The following is a 23,135-nucleotide window of genomic DNA, read 5'->3' as shown; positions in this document are numbered from 1 at the left end:
GTAATTAGGGAGGTCATTCCGAGTCGTTCGCTCGGAAAATTTCTTCGCATCGCAGCGTTTTTCCGCTTAGTGCGCATGCGCAATGTCCGCACTGCGACTGCGCCAAGTAAATTTGCTATGAAGGTAGTATTTTACTCACAGCTTTTTCTTCGCTCAGGCGATCGTAATGTGATTGACAGGAAGTGGGTGTTTCTGGGCGGAAACTGGCCGTTTTATGGGCGTGTGGGAAAAAACGCTACCGTTTCCGGAAAAAACGCGGGAGTGGCTGGAGAAACGGAGGAGTGTCTGGGCGAACGCTGGGTGTGTTTGTGACGTCAAACCAGGAACGATAAGCACTGAACTGATCGCAGATGCCGAGTAAGTCTGAAGCTACTCAGAAACTGCTACGAGGTGTGTAATCGCAATATTGCGAATCTTTCGTTCGCAATTTTAAGAAGCTAAGATTCACTCCCAGTAGGCGGCGGCTTAGCGTGTGCAATACTGCTAAAATCGCCTTGCGAGCGAACAACTTGGAATGAGGGCCCAGGTTTCCACCCCTCCAAACTGTAGTTTTTTTTATCTATTCCTATACATTTCAGCAATCTTGGCAGTGGCGTTACAATAGCCCCCATAGACCCCACGGTGGCTTGGAGGCGCTGGGTGACTTGTGGGTGCTGGAAGTCTGCAGGGGCTATTGTTATGCCACTGCCTGGACCTGGAGATACATGTCTCCTGTCCCATCGCGCATGCCCCCCATTAAAAATGTTTCAAAATGGGCTCCGCCTCAGAGGAGACAGTTTTTAAGGATGCTAGAGGAGGCAGTGGCCATTTTTGAAAGGACATTTTCAATGGGGGGAAGGTGAGATGGTACCACAGACCTGCAACGGCAGTGGCTGGGGAAATCCCCTGACAATGAGCAGAGCCCTTGACAACGAGCAGGTAACTCAACAAAAGTCTACCATTTTATAAACTACAGTAGACAACCTACTGCATTATATGAAGGACCGTTGTTTTTTTTAATTCAACACAGGATGGGGGAGCTATGGACTTTAGTTCCTCCCCCCCCCCCCATCTGTGGAATATTTCATTTTTGAGTATTGTTTCATAAATTGCCTGGTGATCACCAGACAATTTGCCTAATTCAGGGCCTAATTCACAGTTGATCGCAGCAGTAAATTTGTCAGCAGTTGGGCAAAACCATGTGCACTGCAGGAGGGGACAGATGTAACATGTGCAGAGAAAATTAGATTTGGTTGGGGTGTGTTGAAACTGAAATCTAAATTGCAGTGTAAAAATAGAGCAGCCAGTATTTACCCAGCACAGAAACAATATAACCCACCCAAATCTAACTCTCTCTGCACGTTATATCTGTCCCACCTGCAGTGCACATGGTTTTGCCCAACTGCTAACAAATTTGTTGCTGCGATCTACTCTGAATTACCCCCTCACTGCATTTGCAATTGCGATTTTTTTAAGCAAGTGAAGTTTCAGCGCCGGCAAAGAAGCTAGACGCTCACTGGAGCTATCACAAACTCATTCACAACTGCATAGACATACGCAGCCTATACACAATGATGAGGAACATCGACTGCTAGGGTGTGCCCATGGCTACGCAGACTGGTCATGGCAGTAGCAACACAGGAGCCATGATCACAGCCGACGGCATATAAATACCTGATTTTTTGCTGGCACTACCCCTTACAACCCACAGGGGTCTATTTACTAAGCCTTGGATGAGATAAAGTCGCTGGGGATAAAGTACCAGCCAATCGGCTCCTGACTGCTATGTCACAGGCTGTGTTTGAAAAATGACAGTTAGGAGCCAATTTATCTCCAGCGGCTTTATTTCCATCCAAGGCTTAGTAAATAGATCCCACAGTCACTTCTTGTCAATCACTGCGATGAAATCCTCACTACAAGCGCAATCTCAAAAGGCACCTTTCCACATGCATAGTGCGATCGCAGTCTGCTGATAATCGCTCAGTTGCATGAACATCGGCATTGTGTGCAAACATGGATTAGGACCAATAAGTACTAATGGGGAACATCATTTGAAAGATTAGACCCCTCTTAGTTAGTATTACTGCCTCAGAGCACCAATGTCATGGTTTTGTTTCCCACCATGGCCCTAACTGAGTGGAGCAGAGCCGAATTAATGGGGATGGGGGGGGGGGCAAGGGGGTCAGTACCCCGGGCCCCCCTGTCTTAAGGGTCTCCCCAGCCGGAGCTCTCCACCACTCTGTCGCCACTCTCCAGCTTCTGCCGCCGGCAGCAGCAGCAAAAGTTGGCGGTTGCATGACTCAGTCCCCGACTGTGGTGCCTGAGAGGAAAGGGGAGGAAGCCGCATGCACAGCCGCACTCCTCCCCTGGCAGCATGAATCCCTCCTTCCCCAGCAGCCTGAAGTCTTCTCGTTAGGAGGGGGAGGCGCACAGCGCATGGAGCTGGGGGGTGCTGGTACGACGGGTGGTGGTGGGGGGGGGGGGCAAGGCCCCATGGGAGTAATGCCCCCCTCTCTTGGGTGCCCTGGTGTTGAGTTTGTGTATGCTTCCATGTGCTTGAGTGGGTTTCCTCTGGGTACTCCAGTTTTCTCCCACAATCCAAAAATATACTGGTAGGTTAATTGACTCCTAACAAAAATGAACCCTAGTGTGTAAGTGTGTGTGTGTGTGTGTGTGTGTGTGTGTGTGTGTGTGTGTGTGTGTGTGTGTGTGTGTGTGTACATGAGCAGACTAGATGGGCCAAGTCGTTCATATCTGCCGTCACATTCTATGTTTCACTTTCAAGACAGGACCTAAATATTTCCAACAAAATATTACAGCACAGTGATAAATAACGTTGGCTATGTTTGCATTTCTTTACATGTAATTGCCATGTGTACTTCCAGGTCCCCATCGCTTGCAGAACTGGAGCCCATAGAGCAGTAACTTTTAGTGGCACATCCCCGTATAACCACAGAGCGCTTTGTTTTAGCTGTGTATAAACATACAAAAAGATCAGTGACAATTTATTTTAACTTGTTTAAAGAAAAAAGAAAAATTTAAGATTTTCAAAGAGGTAACTTTGCTTTTGAGGTCAGTAAAGTTTCCAATTAGCCCGATACCCTAAACATAGTCTTAACATGGAAGAGCAAAATAATTGACATTGTTGGCCATCACTTAAAGTGATAAATATGTGCCCGATTCAGATGTAATGCCCACAAAGCAGCGATCCTTTTCAGTGACGGAACTGCGAGGCAACACAGGTGTAGCAGCCGCCCACAAAGCCATCGCAACATGCTGAGCAACTGCATACTCCATCACATCCATGACGCAGATACAAGGAACATGGGGGGTCATTCCGACCCGATCGCTCGCTGCAGTTTGTTGCAGCGCAGCGATCGGGTCGGAACTGCGCATGCGCCGGCGCCGCAGTGCGCCGGCGCATGGCAGCTTTCGTTACCTAGCGATCGCCTCTGAGACAGAGGCGGTCGCTAGGCGGGAGGGGGCTGAACGGCGGCGTTAAGCCGCCGTTTAGGGGGAGCGGTCCGGCCAATGCAGGCTTGGCCGGACCGTTGGGAGAGGTATGCCGTGGCGTCTGCGTGACGTCTCACGCAGCCACTGCGGCCAGCGGGAGCGACGAGCAACTCCCGGCCAGCCACAGGAGCTGCGCTGGACAGGAGTTACGCCTCAAATACAAAGGCATCGCCGCTGTGCGATGCTTTTGTATTTGTGCGGAGGGGCCGGCACTGACATGCGGGGCGGACTAGCCCTGCGCTGGGCGTCCCCCCGCACGTCTGAGTTAATTATCGTAGCTGTGCTAAATTTAGCACAGCTACGATCAACTCGGAATGACCCCCATGGACTCCCCAAGTGTCTCCATGCCCACGCAGAATGGACGCACCGGCGCCATGTTATATGATTACAATATCGCAGTCATGTACCTGAGAATAGCCAGGACAAGCCTGAGTTTTTGCAGACACTTCCCATTACCTCCCTCAAGTGGCCTCTACCTGTCAATCACTCAGCAATTGATTCGGCTGCCAACCCTAACTAATAATCACTCAGTTGCGACACCACCGAAGTTGCGATCGCATCTGAATCAAGCCCAACGTACCTGCAGGCTTTCTGTTACATAACAATTATATGATAACGGGGTGGGACATGGATGATCATGAATTTGCAAATACACTGCCTAGAACACCATCTGTTGGGCATATTCTGAATGGTGTGTAGTCATTATACCAACATTCACAATGTTTTCATGGGCAGAATGCCGAAGGTGAAAATGTCGACACCCTCATTGTCAACACTGAGAATGTAGACCGTCACAATATTGATAGTACATATTAGTGTTAGGGTTACAGTTATAGTTTTCAATACTGTAAGAACCCTTTGATGACATGCTGACATTGCACAATGACAACATTCAGATGTGTCAACATTCAGGTGCCGACATTTCAAGCACTCCCATCTGAATACGCGAACAGTTTCCAAAATAGCGCCAGGCGTACAGTAGATTTGGTTGCAAGCAAATCTTCTAGGTGAAAACTGCAAATGTATAAGGGGCTTGCACATGAAAATGATTCACCTCCCTAGGGTCCCAAAATGGAGGATGGAAGGAGTGTCCTATCATTGGCCAAATATACTAAGAGTGTGTTCTCTCAACTATTCTCTCACAATAAAGGTACTTATGCACTCGTCAGTGTATGTATCACTAGATCCCCCCCAAAATATACACCAATATTAATGATTGGCAATTACATCTGATTGGCTGACAGGATCTTTGTCCCTCCCACTGATACTACTATTACAGTCAGTGGTTGCCGTGGGGATTTACTGTACATGCATTATGTACTTCACATAAATGAGTAGGTCAGTCTGAGACAGGAAAGGAGATGGTCATTTGAATTTTAAAAGTGGAGACACTGGAAGTTTGTTTTTAAATTATCTCGATATAAACTTTTGTTGTGAATTTCCTATTCAATGGTATTTTACATGGTAAGCGCAACATATTAGAGTGCACTAATCAAACAGTTCAAACATACAGTAGTTCGTCTTATGCATCATATACTTTATTAAATTAAATGGCATTCAAGTTGACCAGCAAAGAAGGAAAGTGAGCCCTGTTTGCAAGATAAAGGGAATTGGCTAGAATCAAAGGTGTGTGTGTGGGGTGTGTGTGTGTGTGCGTGTGCGTGGGGCTGGCAGGGTGTGTGTGTGCGTGCATGCGTGCGTGTCGGGGGTTGGAGGTGCAGATTCTGGATCGTGTGCACGAGTGGTGAAGCGGTGGATTTTTTAAGGCACATTTATAGGCTCCAAATTTATGAAGCCTTGGAGAGTGATAAATTGCACGGTGATAAAATATCATTCAGGTAGGTTGCAGTAACCGAGGTGGGAATACAGCGAGAATGTTACTATTAAACTTTTACACTGCTGCCTGAGCAGGAAGGGATGAGATGGGTGGGGATCATTGGGTCGACTCTGTCTAGGTCGACAGTCACTAGGTAGACCACTGAATGTAGACAGTAAGTAGGTCATCACTGACTGAAGGTCGACAGGTATGGATGGTCGACATGGTCATTAGGTTGACACAGGTTGTTGTTTTTTTTGGAGGGGGGGGGTTCTTGTCCTGACTTGCCATCTGGGACCACCGACATCATGCTTCGGGCATGGTGGCTTGCTACAAGGTTTATAACCAACTCTGTGCCCACCTGGATAGACCCCCCCCCAAAAAAAAAAAACTGTGTCGACCTTTTGTGTGTTGACCTTGGCCATGTTGGCCTAATGACCATGTTGACCTTCCATTCCTGTCAACCTAGTCATGTGTCGACCTTCAGTCAGTGTTGACCTACTTACATTCGACCTTCAGTGGTCGACCTAATGACTGTCAACCTAGACAGGGCCGACCTAAAGATAAAAAATATGTGTACAGGTGCGCTAACAACAGCAGCTGGTATTGGGGTGGTCTGAAGTTCCCCAAACAATTGCAATAAAGTAGAAAAAGAAACTGTATACCAGCGCTGGCTGTTTTGTCAATAATAAACAATTGGGTTTATATTAATATAGAAGACATTTATTAAAAAATTATAAACAATAAAACAGATTATACGTATAAGGATAATTTAAGAAAAGCCACTGGTGGCAAAAAATCTAATTGAGTTGGATTTATTCCACAGTCTCACAGAAATAAAACAATCAGTATTGATTTTACCAGGTAAGTTGGTGGGAGAAAGTAGTCCCCTTTTAGTTTCAGTGTCCTTAATTAAGGATCCAACTTCCGGAAAAGAACCAGAAACTTTGGGAGATAGCACTCTCCTATTGAATCAGCTGGGGTGTCCTTTGCATGCTGATATGATGGTATAATAGGTAGGGTGGGCATAAGCAGTCCCTCGTTCTCATCAGCTGGGATGTCCTTTGGTGCTGAGAGTAAGTCCCACTTATAGATGGATATATAGAGATCTTTAAAAAATAGCACTTTGCTCATATATCAGCTGGAGTGTCCTTTAGGTGCTGATGCAATGAAGTACCAAATATTAAAAAGATAAGGTCCTGGTTCATTGAATGACTAGAGGAAGTGGATTCCAATAATTGCGGCAGCAGTGGCGTGCAAACTCAACGCGTTTCGCTGGTGTAAAGTCTAGGTCCAGCTTCCTCAGGAGTATTATTGACAAAAAAGCCAGCACTGGTATACAGGGTCGACCGAAAGACTGGATGAGATTATAGGGCCTATTCTGAGTTAGACATCAAGCGCATCCTTGACCGCTTTCCCATCTGTCCATGAATGTCTATTACAGTAGCTACATTATGGTGATGCAAGAATCTGCCCATGTCTAATAAATTCTGTGCGTCTGCATATTGAAGCCTGTCCCGCAGCTGCCACCATTGTTATCAGAACTTACACCAGCCCCATGCTTAGCGCAATACATCTGTCTTAAACAGACATGACTGTCTGCACACTGCAAATGAGTATTGATGTTGGCCAACACGCCATGGCACACCCATGAGTCAGATTAGTTCCATGTGATCCCATCTGCCATCCTGAAGTTCCCATTTCATGGATATGGTGCCTAATTAAACCCAATGGTTCAGGAACAAATCCAATGGTGTGGGGTCTGCGTATGTGCAGAACAGATCCTGCAATATCACGCACAGCCTCCTGTCATGCCTAAACAACGTTGGCCGGCATGTCCAGGATCTGCGTCAAGAGCCAACGACCAGCCTCAGTAAGCTTCAGCTAATGCCGACTGAACGGTGCCTAAAAAACATCACAATGGTCATGATGGTGATCCGAGGCTAAATCACCAGGTGCAGCTCCTGGATCTCGCAAATGCAAACAGGAGGCGTCTATCTCTTACAGATGCCTCCTGCTGCCTTTGCATTTTAATGACGCGGAATGCCTTACAATGAGTTAGGCCCAGTGTCTCGCACTGATGGGTGGATCAATACATACTAATTAACAAACTCTCTGTGTGCTTAAGTCTAAATTGGTGCCTGCGCAATCGCCAATGCTGAATTAAATGAGATCTGCCCACATGACTATCTCAGAATCAGACCTCATATACAAACCTGGAATAAAGCCAGGAAAAAATAATCTCCAGGGATATTTCTAATGAGAAAGCTGGATTATAAGTGACCGAGACACATTTCCCCGGACTCTGCAATGGGTATTATAACTCCATTTATACAATGCTGTACAGCACAGAAAACATAAAAGAGGTATAATTACCTTCAATAATAGTGTTACGTTGGAGAATACACATATTTTCATCTCCATTACATTTTACGGTGTCCTCAGTGTAACAATAGTCAGAATCAGCAGAGAGACACGTCCGACAGGTCAGACCATTGGGCTGGGAGCTATCGGCGGATACTGTAAAACAGGAAGATTCAAAATATACAAAATATAGATATTACTCTTTTGCCAGAAAAGAGTTGGGTGTGGTTCATTAGGTCGACATGATCAGTAGGTCGACGTGGTCATTAGGTCGACATGAGTTAGGCTGACACACATTGGGTCGACCACGTTTGGTTGACATGCATTAGGTCGACATGATCACTAGGTCGACATGGTCATTGGGTCGACATGAAAAAAGGTTGACATGGGATTTTTTAAAACTGTTTTTGCTGTCGTTTTCTTCGAAGTGACGGGGAACCCCAATTAGTGCACCATGACCCCTCGTGCTTCATGCACGGTGCCTCGCTCTGCTACCGCGGTGCTCAGCACAGGTTACCATTCCCAATTGTAGTCCATCGTTAAGTATAAAAAAGGTAAAAAAATGCAAAAAAAATTCAAAAACTCATGTCAACCTATTTCCATGTCGGCCTAGCACATATCAACCTAATAACCATGTTGACCTAATGCATGTCAACCAAATGTGGTCAACTCCACTCATGTCGACCTAATGACCGCCATCCAGAAGGGATAGTGATGTGGGGCCGCCCCTCGCCGCTTATCGCAGCGATGTTGATCGCAAATGTACTAACATATACGATCAATATAGCAATGCGGTGACGGAGGGTCCCCACGATACCTGTGAGGTGGTCTGCAGGGGGTCTCCGTCACCTCCCCGGGATCTCCACACTGCCTAGATGCTGGGAAGCAGCAGCAGGCTGCCCCCGGAGCCTCCTCCTTCCCCCTGCAGCCGGAAGGACCTCTGTCTGCGTTGCTAGGGGGAGGAGGAGATTACCTTCCGGGTCCAGGGCAACCAGGAGGAAGGTATGCCGGGGGGAGGGGGGAGGCGTCTGCGGCGGGGGCGGTGGGTTGCGGCAGTCGGCGATAAGAAGCCCATAGGCTTCTATAGGGTATCGCCATCCAAAGATGGCGATACCCTGGACGGCGAAAACGCAGCGGTAGGGTCTTAGTAAATTTGAAAATGCGGTAAAAAAACCTTTTTTGGGGGGTTTTACCGCATTTTTCTTTTAGTACATCCCGCCCGTGGTCATAATGTTGGTTTTTTTATATTTTATTGTTTCTTTTTTTTTTATATACGAAATTAGGTCTTTTTAGTGAATGTAGTCTGGAATTACACTTCATTTCACTATGAAGTCTCATTGGTATTGTCAGGCTATTAACTGCACCTGTGAGAAGGTGTAACGTATAGCAGAGCATACTCTCATTCCCGACGGGGTACTTTGCGGTCCACCGTTATGTTAGTGGAACGCACAATCTATGCAGAATACACGGAGGGGCTTCCGGATCCACCGGAAGTCGGTGTGCCCCACTCTGCGGTGTGTTCCAAGCCTTGCGCACCACACAGAAGAAGGGTCGCTCAGCAATGGAGCTTTTGGTTCCGCCGGAAGTTGATGTGTTCCACCGTGCATTAGGTGTAACGCATAGCAGTAATTACAGCTTGTGGTCCCTATAAATCTATTTGAGATTTGCCAACTATCTATGGGAGCTCCATAAATGATGTATTAGTCGAATTGTTTTTTTCATGCTAACTTTTTAAGGTTTGTTTTCATCTCTCAATTTAAATATGGATACCCCACCCACTTGACAGGATATACGGTTTTTAGGTATAAATACCTGGTCATTTGCCCTCAGCACTCACTTTGACAAAGTCTTAGGTCGAAACGCGTCAGGTGTGAGGGTCTGGAGCACTAGGAACTCTTTAGGTCACACCATTAAAGGTGAGGAAAGTCCGGACACTCATTTCTCAACTTTTTTTGGTGTCATTATCATCTACCTGAATACTTTGCCAGTGTGTCCTGTTTTTATATGTTCAGATGTTCATAGAATTTTGGATTAAAATAATCTTTTTAGTATACATCTGACGAGATTTTATTATATTACATATATTACCCACTTCATATGAGTTCTGGAAGGATGTTTTGAAGACAGTGACTATAAGAAGAGTAATGAAACCGCTGTGGACACGCCCATATGCATCGTACTGTAAGTCGGGTATGCCCTATTTCTGTCTTCTTTCTGTGAATATTGGGGATTCTGAAGTTGATAAGAACATGGGATTGAAAGATACCTTAATATGCATTGAATTGTCTAAGGGCCCAATTCAGACCTGATCGCAACAGCAAATTTGTTAGCAAATGGTCAAAACCATGTGCACTGCAGGTGGGGCAGATATAAAATTTGCAGAGAGTTAGATTTGGGTTGGTTATATTGTTTCTGTGCAGGGTAAATACTGGCTGCTTTACTTTTACACTGCAATTTAGATTTCCGTTTGAGCACACCCTACCCAAATCTAACTCTCTCTGCACATGTTATATCTGCCTCCCCTGCAGTGCACATGGTTTTGCCCAACTGCTAACAAATTTGCTGTTGCAATAAGGTTTGAATTAGGCCCTAAGTGGATGTGAGTATGGTACGCACGCCTTTGTATGGAGAGTGGGGAGGACTTTAGGAAATATGAGGAGTTGCGCCTTGTTCAAAACATACTAGGCGATTGGTCGTACCCTTTTGTTCCCCCCTACCGTTTTCTCAATTCCGGAGGATTCGATAGACCCATTCACTTGGGATCCATGCAGATCCATCTATACTTAGCCATTCACATCAGTCCCTGCACCAGTGGAGCTTACAATCTATATTCCTTACCACGGGATGCAGTCAATACAGTGATTCCAGTGTCTTTGATAAATAAATTATCTGCATTAGGGCCTTGATTGTTTTACTTGTAATTGGATTTTAGCATTTTTGACAAATCTCCCTCAGATGGTCAAAACGGGCAGCATTAGGTCTGGGGAGGTGCAGATTAATACAGGTGTACCCCAGGGCTGCGTTCTAAGCCCTTTCTTATACTCGCTGTTCACTTACGATTGTGTATCCGCGGACGCATCTGTTAAACTGATTAAATTTGCTGATGATATTGCTGTGATAGGGTTAATTAAGGATGATGATGAGTTAGCGTATGGGACGGAAGTAGTGAAGTTAGTCAACTGGAGTAATGAAAATCATTTATTCTTAAATAGCGGGAAGACAAAAGAACTAATTATTGATTTTAGGAAAAGGCAGCTGCTGAAATCGCCAGTGTTTGTTGGTGATAAGTTTGTTGAAATGGTTACCTCGTTCCGTTTCTTGGGCATTCAGATTTCGTCATGCTTGACTTGGTCTGAGCACCTGCTACTGATAGTAAAAAAGGCTCAACAACGACTTTTCTTCCTACGGCGTTTAAGGGCAGCAGGTGTTGGTGCGCAGAACATGTTAAACTTTTATAGGTGCTCGACAGAGAGCATCCTTAGTTACGGGATCGTGGCATGGTATGTTGGCTGCACTTTAAAAGATCGATGGGCATTAGAGAGGATTAGGAAAATTGCTAGTAAAATCATTGGCATGCCATTGCCTAGCTTTGATGAATTGTATAGGCGTAGGGTTTTAAGCAAAGCTAGGTGTATCTTATCAGATAGCGCGCATCCTTTTAGTATGCTTTTTGACAAACTCCCATCCCGAAAGAGGTTTCGTACTTTGTTAACTCGTACCAATCGTTTTAAGGTTAGTTTTATCCCATCTGCTGTACGTATGTTAAATGAATGATTTATTTTTATGTTTTGTTTTGATGATGCCGCCTGCTATTACTTGATGCTTTGTATAATTGCAATTTCGTCTGTCAACTTGTTTTGGCTGATGACAATAAACTTGAACTTGAACCACGGGATGCAGTCAATTTACCTCCAATCAAAATTCCGACGGTCGAAATCCCGACAGAAATTGACCGACGGTCAAAATCCCGACATGGACAAAATACCGACATTTCAAATACCGACAAGGTCAAAATACCGACATGTAAAATGCTGACAGGTCAAAATGCCGACATGAGTTTTTCATGATTTTTTTCATTGAAACCGACTTGTTCATACTTTACCATCCCAGTGGACCTGGAGGGGGAATATAACAGTGTGCCGAGCGCAGCGAGCCATGCGAGGGGACGCGGTACACTTATATGGTGTCCATGTCGACCTATGTTGACATACACACAAAAAACATTGAAACCGCATTTCGGTATTTTGACCTTTCTGCATTTTACATGTCGGCATTTTGACCGTCGGTCAATTGCTGTCGGGATTTCGATTGGAGGTATTTCATACCGATCCCCCTACCACATATTCATGCTAGGGTTAGTTTTGTTGGGATCCAACCGGAGTATCCGGAGAAAACCCATGCAAGTACGGGGAGAATATACAAACTCCACACAGTTAGAGCCATGGTGGGATTCGAACCCATTACCTCAGTGCTGTGAGGCAGTAATGCTAACCATTACACCATCCGTACTAACAATAAGCTGCATTCACAAGGCTACTGTATATGAGTTATTTTAAACAATCCTATGCAAAACATTGATAGGGATTTTTATAAGGGAACATTATATAATTCACTATCTCTGTATCTACACTTATAGCACTTTCCACAATGTAATTACATTTCATTAAAAGACCCTTGAAGTCTTTAAAGTAAAAATTTAATTTGGGTATTTTAGTTTGTAAAGGAATACTGTCTGAACTCCAACTTCAAGAAATAAGTGTAAGTCCTTTATGTGCTCTCAGTGGCTACTAGGATATAAACTTTAGGTTATATAGTTCTGATATTATCCTTTGATATTCAGCAAACACGTAAGCCCGGGTTTACAATGTGTTGAAGGTGGTTGGGGTTTGGGGAAGGGGGGGGGGGAGGGGGGTAGAACTCAGTTTTCAAGGTGTGGTGAGTCGAACGCAGGCGTGTCCAGGAGTTTGGAGGGCGGATGTCTGGCGTCAATTCCGGGACCTTCGTCGCTGGATCCGTCACACAGGGTAAGCAAGTCTGACCCTGGACTTCTTTTGCTCAAAACGTTTTTTTGCATAGCAGGGCAGCACAAGCGAACGCAGCCTTGCTGTGCAAAAAATCCCTCCCCATAGGCGGTGTCTAGTTGATCGCAGGGGCTGCAAAAAGTAGCTTTGTGCGATCAACTCGGAATGAAGGCCAAAAGACCCAGGTGTTTTACTTTCGCCAACAGTTCTAAATTCCGTCAATGGCTACTATCCCAGGTGCACAGAAAATAAGCATATAATATTTCAGGGATTGGAAATCAGAATTAAATTGGAACACTTACGTGTAGGTGTTGATGGAGTGCAGTTATCAGTGTAACAACAGGTGGTGGCGACCTTTATTTTGCTGTCGGGAATGCTGAGAGATCCTTTAGTGTTACACTCCTCATTAGGCACACAAGACCAGGCATAGATATCACGTACTGTGACCCCATCTGTACAAAAAGAATAATGAATTAACTAAATAAATCACATTTAAAAAAGAAAGCTAGGTCTTCCCTACTTTATGGTCAAAGTTATTTGGGGTCTATTTACTAACCTTTGGATGGAGATAAAGTGGAGAGAGATAAAGTACAAGTTAATCATCTCCTAACTGCCATGCTACAGGCTGTGCTTGAAAAAATAGGATTTTAAATACCTACCGGTAAATCCTTTTCTATGAGTCCGTAGAGGATGTTGGGCACACTCAAAGAACCATGGTGTATAGACGGGATCCGCAGGAGACATGGGCACTTTAAGACTTTCAAAGGGGCGTGACCTGGCTCCTCCCTCTATATCCCCCACCAGACTCAGTTTGGAACTGTGCCCGGCGAGACGGACATTCCGAGGAAAGGAAATAAACAAGGTGAGCACAATACCAGCTCATGCCATAAGCATGCCGTATAACATGGCATTCAACTGAACACATGCCAACGGACATGAACAAAATTCAGCAACAAGCTGAAGAAACCAAACACAACCTGTGTGTAACCAGAACTAAACTGTAGATACAGTACGCACTGGGACGGGCGCCCAACATCCTCTACGGACTCATAGAAAAGGATTTACCGGTAGGTATTTAAAATACTATTTTCTATTTCGTCCTAGAGGATGTTGGGCACACTCAAAGAACCATGGGGTTTATACCAAAGCTCTATAGCGGACGGGAGAGTGCAGATGACTCTGCAGCACCGATTGACCAAATTTATGGTCCTCATCGGCCAAGGTATCAAACTTGTAAAACTTAGCAAACGTGTTTGACCCCGACCAAGTAGCAGCTCGGCAAAGTTGCAATGCCGAGACACCCCGGGCAGCCTGCTGAATCATTTGACATAACCAACGGGCATTGGTCTGCTTGGAAGCAGGACACCCATCTTATTGGGAGCATACAGAATAAACAGAGACTCTGTTTTCCGCAATGGTGCCTTTCTGGCTACATAAATCTTTAAAGCTCTGACCACATCCAGAGACTTATCCTCAGCTAAAGCACCAGTAGCCACTGGCACCACAATAGGTTGGTTAGTATGAAAAGAGGAAACCACCTTTGGCAAAAAATGTTGCTGAGTTCTTAACTCAGCACGATCTTCATGGAAGATCAAATAAGGGCTCTTGTGAGACAAGGCCGCCAACTCATACACCCGCCACGCGGATGCCAATGCCAACAAAATGACCACCTTCCAAGTGAGGAATTTTAACTCCACTTTATGTAAAGGTTCAAACCAATGTGACTGAAGAAACGACAAAACCACGTTAAGGTCCCAAGGTGCCACAAAAGGAGGTTGGATATGCAACACCCCTTTCACAAAAGTCTGCACCTCAGGAAGTGAGGCCAATTGTTTCTGAAAGAAAATGGACAAGGCAGAAATCTGCACTTTAATGGAGCCCAATTTAAGGCCCGCATCCACTCCATTCGGTAGAAAATGGAGAAAACGTCCAAGGTCAAATTTCTCCACTGGAGCATGCTTGGACTCGGACCAGGAAATATATTTCCTCCAAATATGGTGATAGTGCTTCGACGTCACACCCCTCCTAGCCAGAATAAGAGTAGGTATGACCTCACTAGAAATACCCTTCCGGGCTAAAATCTGGCGTTCAACCGCCATGCCGTCAAACGTAGCCGCTGTAGGTATTGATAGACGTACGGCCCCTGCCGCAGCATGTCCTCGCGTAGAGGAAGAGGCCAGGGATCGTCGACCAGTAACGTCTGAAGATCCGGGTACCAAGTTCTCCTTGGCCAGTCTGGGACTACAAGGAGCGCTGGTATGCTTGTTCTTTTTAGAAGTCTCAGCATCTTTGGGATGAGAGGGAGCAGAGGGAAGACATACACCGACGGAAACACCCAGGGTGTTGTCAGCGCATCCACTGCTTCCACTTAAGGGTCCTGGACCAGGAACAGTACCTCAGAAGTTTACTGTTGAGGCGAGATGCCATCATGTCTATATGGGGAACCCCCCAATGATTTGTTAGTAGAGTGAAGACCTCCTGATGGAGGCTCCACTCTCCTGGATGTAGGTTGTGTCTGCTGAGGAAGTCCGCTTCCCAGTTGTCCACTCCCGGAATGAATATTGCCGACAGAGTGCTTGTATGTTTCTCCGCCCAGTGAAGAATTTTTGTGGCTTCTGCCATTGCCGCTCTGCTTCTTGTGCCGCCTTGGCGGTTTATGTAAGCTACTGCCGTGACATTGTCCGATTGGATCAGAACCGGCAGGTTTCGAAGAAGATGTTCCGCTTGTAGAAGGCCGTTGTAAATGGCTCTCAGTTCCAGAACGTTTATGTGAAGATGAGATTCTGGACTTGACCATCTTTCTTGGAAGGTCACCCCCAGAGTGACTGGCCCCCAACCTCGGAGGCTTGCATCCGTGGTCACTAAGATCCAGTCCTGGATCCCGAACCGGCGTCCCGCAAGGAGGTGAGAGCTGTGGAGCCACCACAGGAGTGAGATCCTGGTGTTGGGAGATAGAATTATCTTCCAGTGCATATGCAGGTGGGATCCGGACCATTTGTCCAACAGATCCCACTGAAACACTCTGGCATGAAACCTCCCAAACTGGAGGGCCTCGTATGCCGCCACTATTTTTCCCAGAAATCGAATGCATTGATGAATGGATACCGTTTTTGGTTTCAGCAAGAGTTTTACTAAACTCTGAATTTCCAGAGCTTTCTCCACCGGGAGAAACCCCCCTTAGCTGGACCGTGTCCAGAATCATGCCCAAAAATGCCAATCGGGTTGTCGGGATCAACTGTGATTTCGGCAAGTTTAGGAGCCAGCCGTGCAATGTCATGTAACAACTTGTCTTTGGACCTTGCCTTTATCAGGAGATCGTCCAAGTACGGGATAATTGTAACTCCCAGCCTGCGCAGGAGAACCATCATTTCTACTATTACCTTGGTAAAAATCCTTGGAGCCGTGGACAGACAAAACGGCACCGTCTGAAATTGGTAGTGTGTATCCTGGATTGCAAACCTCAGGAAACACTGGTGAGGAGGATAAATGGGGACATGAAGGTAAGCGTCCTTTATGTCCAGTGAAACCATGAATTCCCCCTCCTCCAGACTGGAGATCACCGCCCTGAGAGACTCCATCTTGAATTTGAATTTCTTGAGAAAGAAATTGAGATATTTCAGGTTGAGAATTGGTCTTACCGAGCCGTCTGGCTTCAGCACCACAAACAGGCTTGAGTAAAAACCTTGCCCCTGTTGAGCTAGGGGCACCGGGACCACATCCTGATTTTGACACAATTTTTGTTCTGCACCGCAGATCAGCTCCCTTTCCTGCAGTGAAGCTGGCAAGGCTGATTTGAAAAACCGGCGAGGGGGTACGTCTTGAAACTCCAGATTGTATCCTTTGGGTACAATTTGTAAAACCCAAGGGTCTAGACCCGAGCGAACCCAGACCTGACTGAAAAGCTTGAGACATGCCCCCACCGGTGCGGGCCCCTGTAAGGGAGACTCGGCGTCATGCGGTGGATTTGGCAGAAGCCGGGGAGGACTTCTGCTCCTGGGAACCCAAGGAGGTGGGTGCCCTCTTGCCTCTACCTCTACCTCTGGTAGCCAGGAAGAAGTTGCCTCTGCCTCTTCTAAACTTGTGGGGCCGAAAGGAATGCATTTGATAATTCGGCTGTTTCTTCTGCTGCGTAGGAACAGAAGGCAAAAAGGTAGATTTACCTGCGGTAGCTGCTGATACTAAATCAGTAAGGCCATCACCGAAAAGTTCCCCTCCCTTGAAAGGAAAAGAATCCATATTTCTCTTGGAATCAGCGTCAGCATTCCACTGATGAGTCCAGAGCGCACGCCTAGCCGCAATGGACATAGCATTCGCCTTAGCACCTAGAAGGCCAGCATCTCTTACAGCCTCTTTCAAGTATGCAGCTGCATCTCTGATATAACCAAGCGTCACCTGGATGTTATCCCTATCCATATCCTCCCAATCAGAAGACAAAGGCCAGTATTTTCTAAAAATCCGAGTTTGTCCGATTTGTGTTTTTTTTTCTAAGTCCCAATCCGGGAATTCACTAAGCACCAATCTCGGCAGTGTTTGGACTATTCGTAATGGTTTGAATGACAACGTTCAGAAATACGAATAAATAGACCATCGGTCAAACGCGGCTGTTATTTCATAGAATACGGGCATTCACTATTCATTCGTATTTGGGTGTTAGTTTCTGAGTGCTCAAGTGCGGGCCTGTTTTTTTTCGATTCGTTAAAAAAAGCAGCAAAAAAATAGACCTGCTTTTTCCAGTCGAGTTTGGATAACCATGCACGGATCAGTGACATCTGTGCATAGTTATCTATGGGAAAGGGTCTGTTTAGTGTAAATACTGGAAAAAAAATTGCGTGGGGTCCCCCCTTCTAAGCATAACCAGCCTCGGGCTCTTTGAGCCGGTCCTGGTTGAAAAAATCTGGGGTAAAAAATGACAGGGGTTCCCCCATATTTAATCAACCAGCACCGGGCTCTGCGCCTGGTCCTGGTTCCAAAAATACGGGGGACAAAAAGCGCAGGGGTTCCCCGTATTTTTGAAACCAGCACCGGGCTCCACTAGCTGGGGAGATAATGCCACAGCCGGGCGACACTTTGATATCGGTCCCTGTGGCCGTGCCATTAAAACCCCAACTAGTCACCCCTGGCTGGGGTACCCTGGAGGAGTGGGAACCCCTTAAATCAAGGGGACCTCCCCTCCAGCCACCCAAGGGCCAGGGGTGAAGCCCGAGGCTGTCCCCCCCATCCAAGGGCGGCGGATGGGGGGCTGATAGCCTTTTGAAAAAATGTGAATATTGTTGTTAGTAGCAGTACTACAAGTCCCAGCAAGCCTCCCCCGCAATCTGGTACTTGGAGGACCACAAGTACCAGCATGCAGTGGAAAACCGGGCCCGCTGGTACCTGTAGTACTACTACTAAAAAAATACCCCCAAAAAAACAGGACACACACACCGTGAAAGTATACGTTTATTACATACATGCGCACCTCCATACACACATACGTTCCCACGAGGCTCGGTCCTCTTCTCCATGTAAAATCCTAGGGGTACCTGTGCTATATATATATATACATATATATATATATATATATATATATATGAAAATAAATGAAATTATGAAATATATATATATATATATATATATATATATATATATATATATATATATATATATATATATATATATAAAAAAGAAAAAATAATAAATAACTATAGTGTATATATAAACCCCGGGCCCCTCCACTCAGGTACCATCGGGCAGATCAATCCAGGCCTCCGTGCAGTGAGTGAGGCCAGTGTCCGCGGCTTGCAGCGGGTGCCCGGATGTCAGAGGGGCGGTAGGTGATGGTGCGCGCACAGACGCGTCTCCGTCCCCTGTAAGCAGCGGCCGCCAGCCGGTAAAGATGCGGGTGGAGAGGAGGCGCTACTCGGCGGGCGGGTGGGCAGGCAGGCAGAGGGAGACGCAGCTGCGGTGGGTCCATGACGGCGCCATTCGCGGCTGCGGGTGGCAATCGCAGGGGGGTGAAGGATCAGCTGTCAGGGAGACAGACAGTGTTCTCTGCGCCACCTCGACTCCTGCGCCTGAGGCACGTGACCCCTTAGCCCATCCCTAGTTACTGCTCTGCATAAACCTAAACGTGACTGCGTCGCAACTGTCATGTCCAGTGTGCAGAGCTACCCTTAAGCCCGATACTCCCTGTTCTTGTGTGTAGGCTGCGAGTGTGTACGCAATTGCAGAAGAGTAGCGATAGGCTCCTGTGGCCGTCCTTTTATATTCATGTTCATCAGCTTCACTCGCTAACGTCAGCAGTTGCAAAGCAGAGAAAATCGGACATACAATTGCATTAGCATACACACAGTTACTTTCTCCTGAACTATGCTACGATTAGATCCACAAAACAATCTTTTTGCAGCTTAAAAGGTGAAAGCACAAGTCACATAAATATTGTTTGCAAAATGCAATCTCTGTATAACATACTTGCTATAGATGCTGTACGGACAACGCCACAAGCCTGATCTGCGTCACACTGCATGGTTTCTCCGGTACAGGAGAAGAAATTAACGCCCAAGCATAGCTTACATGTCAGAGAAAAACCTGCAATTGCACAAGAAAGAATAGTGAAACGAGGATACAGTATGTTGGAAATAATTTTTTTCTTACAGAGTCTGCGATTACATGGTTGGGATCCGGTCTTTAGGTAGACAGTAAGTAGGTTGACACTGTCTAGTTCAACCACTATTGGTCGACAGTAAGTAGGTCGACAGGGTTTCTAGGTCAACAGGGACTCTAGGTCGACATGTTCTAGGTCGGCATGACAAAAGGTCGACGTGAATTTTTTTTAAAAAAAATTCTTCATTTTTTTAAACTTTTTCATACTTTACGATCCACTTGGATTACAATCGGGAATGGTAACCTCTGCCGAGCACAGCAGTAGTGGAGCGAGGCACCTTGCCCAATCGCTCACCATGCGAGGGAACACGGATGTCAGTGCCGCCACCCCCCCTCCGTACAAATACAAAAGCATTGCACAGCGGCGATGTCTTTGTATTTGAGGAGTAACTCCCGGCCAGCGCAGCTCCTGCGGCTGGCCGGGAGTTAATTGTCGCTGCCACTGGCTGAAGCGGCTGCGTGAGATGTCACGCAGCCACCGCGGCCTGCCCCCCCAACAGTCCGGCCACACCTGCATTGGCCGGACCGCTCCAACCAAAATGTCGGCTTAACGCCGCTGTTTAGCCCCCTCTCGCCCAGTGACCTCCTCTGTCTCAGAGGCAATCGCTAGGCAACGAAAACTGCCATGCGCCGGCGCACTGCGGTGCCGGTGCATGCGCAGTTGCAACCCAATCGCTGCGCTGCAACAAACTGCAGCGAGTGATCGAGTCGGAATGACCCCCATGGTGCACTAATTGGGGGTCCGGGTCACTGTACGGCGAAAACTACACCAAAAAAAAAAACTTATGTCAACCTTTTCTCATGTCGACCTAGACACTATGTCAACCTACTTACTGTCGACCAATAGTGGTCGACCTAGACACTGTGGATCTAAGTCTTATCTACCTAACATACCACACCCACATGGTTAGGGTTCCAACTGTGGTACCTTGGCCCACTGGCGTTTCTATAATGGGTGCAGTTTGTGGTGCACACGGGCCCCTTAGTCCAGAGGGGGCCCACACCGCACACACTGCACCCATTTTGTGAATACTCAGCCCTTCGGAGTCCCGCGGCGACGTCCACGGCGGTGTTAAAACTCCGTGAAAATGGCCCAGCTGCCATTTTTACGGAGTTCTGCACATGCGCAGCAGAGAAATCTCAGGGGAAATGGCCACAGCGCCATTTTCCCGGGGATCTGCGCTTGCTCAGTAGAGTCTGAGCGCTCTAGTGCTCAGACTCTCCCCGCTGCCGGCAGAGAGTAGGGGCCCCGAACGGAGAAGGCTGCACCCGGGCCTCCTCCTCTCTCAATACACAGCTGCCTTGGCCCCTGGGTCTACCTACTCATGTTTGTGCCATGTAACTGTATACTGTATAAGTATTTATTTGTATAACAAAAAGGATGTCATAGCAATGAAACGCGTAGGATAGCCGCTCACATTTAATTGCTTTTGACCTTTGAAATTCCTTTGATTGTGGATGATCTGGTTGGAGTCCTGGATGCAGAATGTTATAGAAACAGCGACCTTGTAAATCTGGATTCATCTTTTATATAGTGAGCAGCCATCCTGCCTGGTGTTTTTTTGTTGTCATAGTTTTAAAGTCCAGCCTGGTTTTGCCTTTTAAATTATTGCCATCACAGCAGATTTACAGGCAATTAGATCCCCCCCTTATCTGCACCTTCTTGCACTCTTTTTAGATTTTGGGGTATATTCAATTAGGGTCGAAAACTGCCGTCTGTGGAAAAGACGGCAGTTTTCGACTTTTTAAGGTCGAATCGTGATTCAACCTATTTAATCCCTGCAGTTTTTATTCGACAAGTCGTGGTATTCGATTTGTCGAATAGTACGTGAATCGGCGGTATAGCTGCCGATTCATGTACTTTTGAGTGAAATGGGGCCAAATTCGACAGGATTTGGCCCTGTTTCCGACCATCTCAGTCTGACAGAAAAAAATGTCAGACTGAGAAGTGGGACCCAGAGGAGGAGGGGGGCGGGGGGGAGCCGCGGCCAGAAAGGGGAGAGCAGCGCTACAGCACAGCGCTGCAGCAGGATGTCTCACAGCCGCGCCGCTCACGTCAGCGTCCACCCAGCTCCAGCAAGTGAGGTCACGCTTGCTGGAGCCGGGTGAACACTGCCGTGAGGTCAGGTGGCTGTGAGACATCCTCCTGCAGCGCTGCTCTCCTCCGTCTGCCCGCTTCTCTCCCCGCATTAGTTTTTCATTGTTTTTTTGGGTGTGTATGTTGACATAGACATCGTACCAGTGTACCGAGTCCTCGCGCATGGCTCGCTGCGCTCGACATGCTTCGGGAATGGTGCATTTCTGCGCTCGGCACACTATTATATTCCCCCTCCAGGTCCACTGGGATGGTAAAGTATGAACAAGTCGGTTTCAATGAAAAAATCATGTAAAACTCATGTCGACTATTTTGACCTGTTGACATTTTTAAATGTCTGTATTTTGACCTTATCAGTATTTTAAATGTCAGTATTTTGGCCATGTCGAGATTTTGACCTTCGGGATTTTGATGGCAGGTAAATTGACCGCAACATTTTGCACGGCTACGATCAGGTCTGAATTAGCCCCAATGAGTATAGCAGGTGACGTGCTGGCAGTAGGGTTATAAAGTGTGGGGCAGATTATCACATCCCCAGGACGGCTCTGACAGCCTCTGACGCTACAGCCGTATCCTGTTCAGTACAGACCCAATATCCACAGGAAGAACCCAGGTGACAGAACAGGTAACTATAACATATGTACTGTGATATGTACTTACCAGTGGCCGTGAGAGCTGAGAGAACACACAGAGATCCAAGGAGAGACGTCATTGTGTGTTGCAAGTGCTGAACTCTGGAAAGCACCAGTATACTGCAGGGTGAGCAGCTGTATACTGTCATTAAATAGACACTGGGGAAGGCGGAGCCAAGATAATGTTCAATATCTGGGAACTACATTCAAATACTACATTATATTACAGAGCAGACACTTATTTATTAACATTTCCTTGTATAGCGCCAGCATGCCCCTTGTGCTTTACAACTGACACTTTGGAACGTCAGTGAGAGTATAACTAAATTTAAAGCGGCAACCAGTTATAAGGCTGATTCAGTCTTAGAACTGATTGTCTCTTTAAAGTTAGCTGAAATCTCACCGAAGTCCTGCAGTTTCCTTGAAATTGGAAGGTGTTGCATAAAACGCTTAGAATTAAGTGGTAGATTGAAAAAATTAAAGGAGTGGAGTGGATCTGCTGGGAGCGCAAACACACTTAAATGAAGGAGGAACCATTGATGTGTCCATAATGAGTGAAGAGCGTGCAATGCACCCACCACATCTTACTCCCGTATAATTATACTCACCTCAAGAGTACAAGGTCGGCAGGGCCGGATTAAGGGCCTATACTGTGAGATGCGGAGGAGCTGTGATCAGTGTGGAAGTGGGCCGGGCCAAAGCCATGTGGGTACACACTGTGTACACCTCCTACACTATCAACTCCACTGTTTCCTTAAGTACATAAAAATACAAAGATTGATAGAAAAACAATTGTAATACTTCAGAGTTATGGCTGACTCTGTGGGTGGCTGGTCATCATCATTCTGCCATTATAATGGGCCTATTTTTATGTGGAGGCCTGGAGCTGGAGCTGCAGGTCGTTGCTGCAGGCGCCGAAATCACTGTGAAAAATTGCACAGCGGCCATTTTCCCAGAGATTTGAGCATGCGTAGTAGAGAAGTCATGGGCGCCATGTTACTGGAGACCTGAGCATGCGCATTAGGCTCTGGTACAATAAGAGAGTCTACTGTGGCGCAGAGAGGAGGGGGCCA

General features: G+C 46.6%; 1 protein-coding gene across 1 annotated transcript; it reads right to left on the bottom strand.

Moving 5' to 3' along the window:
- Nucleotides 1-1,405: 1,405 nt before the first annotated feature.
- Nucleotides 1,406-21,288, bottom strand: LOC134965909 (urokinase plasminogen activator surface receptor-like). The gene is made up of 4 exons (XM_063942304.1): nucleotides 19,144-21,288; nucleotides 12,996-13,145; nucleotides 7,685-7,828; nucleotides 1,406-2,950 (listed from the first exon to the last, which is right to left on the bottom strand). The coding sequence occupies exons 1-4, from the start codon at nucleotides 19,196-19,198 to the stop codon at nucleotides 2,820-2,822; spliced, it is 480 nt and encodes a 159-aa protein (XP_063798374.1). The 5' UTR covers nucleotides 19,199-21,288; the 3' UTR covers nucleotides 1,406-2,819.
- Nucleotides 21,289-23,135: the final 1,847 nt, after the last annotated feature.

This window comes from Pseudophryne corroboree, chromosome 10 (genome assembly GCF_028390025.1).
Source record: "Pseudophryne corroboree isolate aPseCor3 chromosome 10, aPseCor3.hap2, whole genome shotgun sequence".
NCBI classification, from domain to species: Eukaryota; Metazoa; Chordata; class Amphibia; order Anura; family Myobatrachidae; genus Pseudophryne; species Pseudophryne corroboree.
The sequence above is the reverse complement of the archived record's forward strand: the minus strand, read 5'-3'. Positions and strand labels throughout refer to the sequence as shown.

Coding starts and splice junctions, on each gene's coding strand:
- LOC134965909 (XM_063942304.1), bottom strand. CDS start 19,198: ATGCAGTGTGACGCAGATCAGGCTTGTGGCGTTGTCCGTACAGCATCT. Junction 13,146..19,143: donor CCGTACAGCATCTATAGCAA/GTATGTTATACA, acceptor CTTTTTGTACAG/ATGGGGTCACAGTACGTGAT. Junction 7,829..12,995: donor CACTCCATCAACACCTACAC/GTAAGTGTTCCA, acceptor CCTGTTTTACAG/TATCCGCCGATAGCTCCCAG.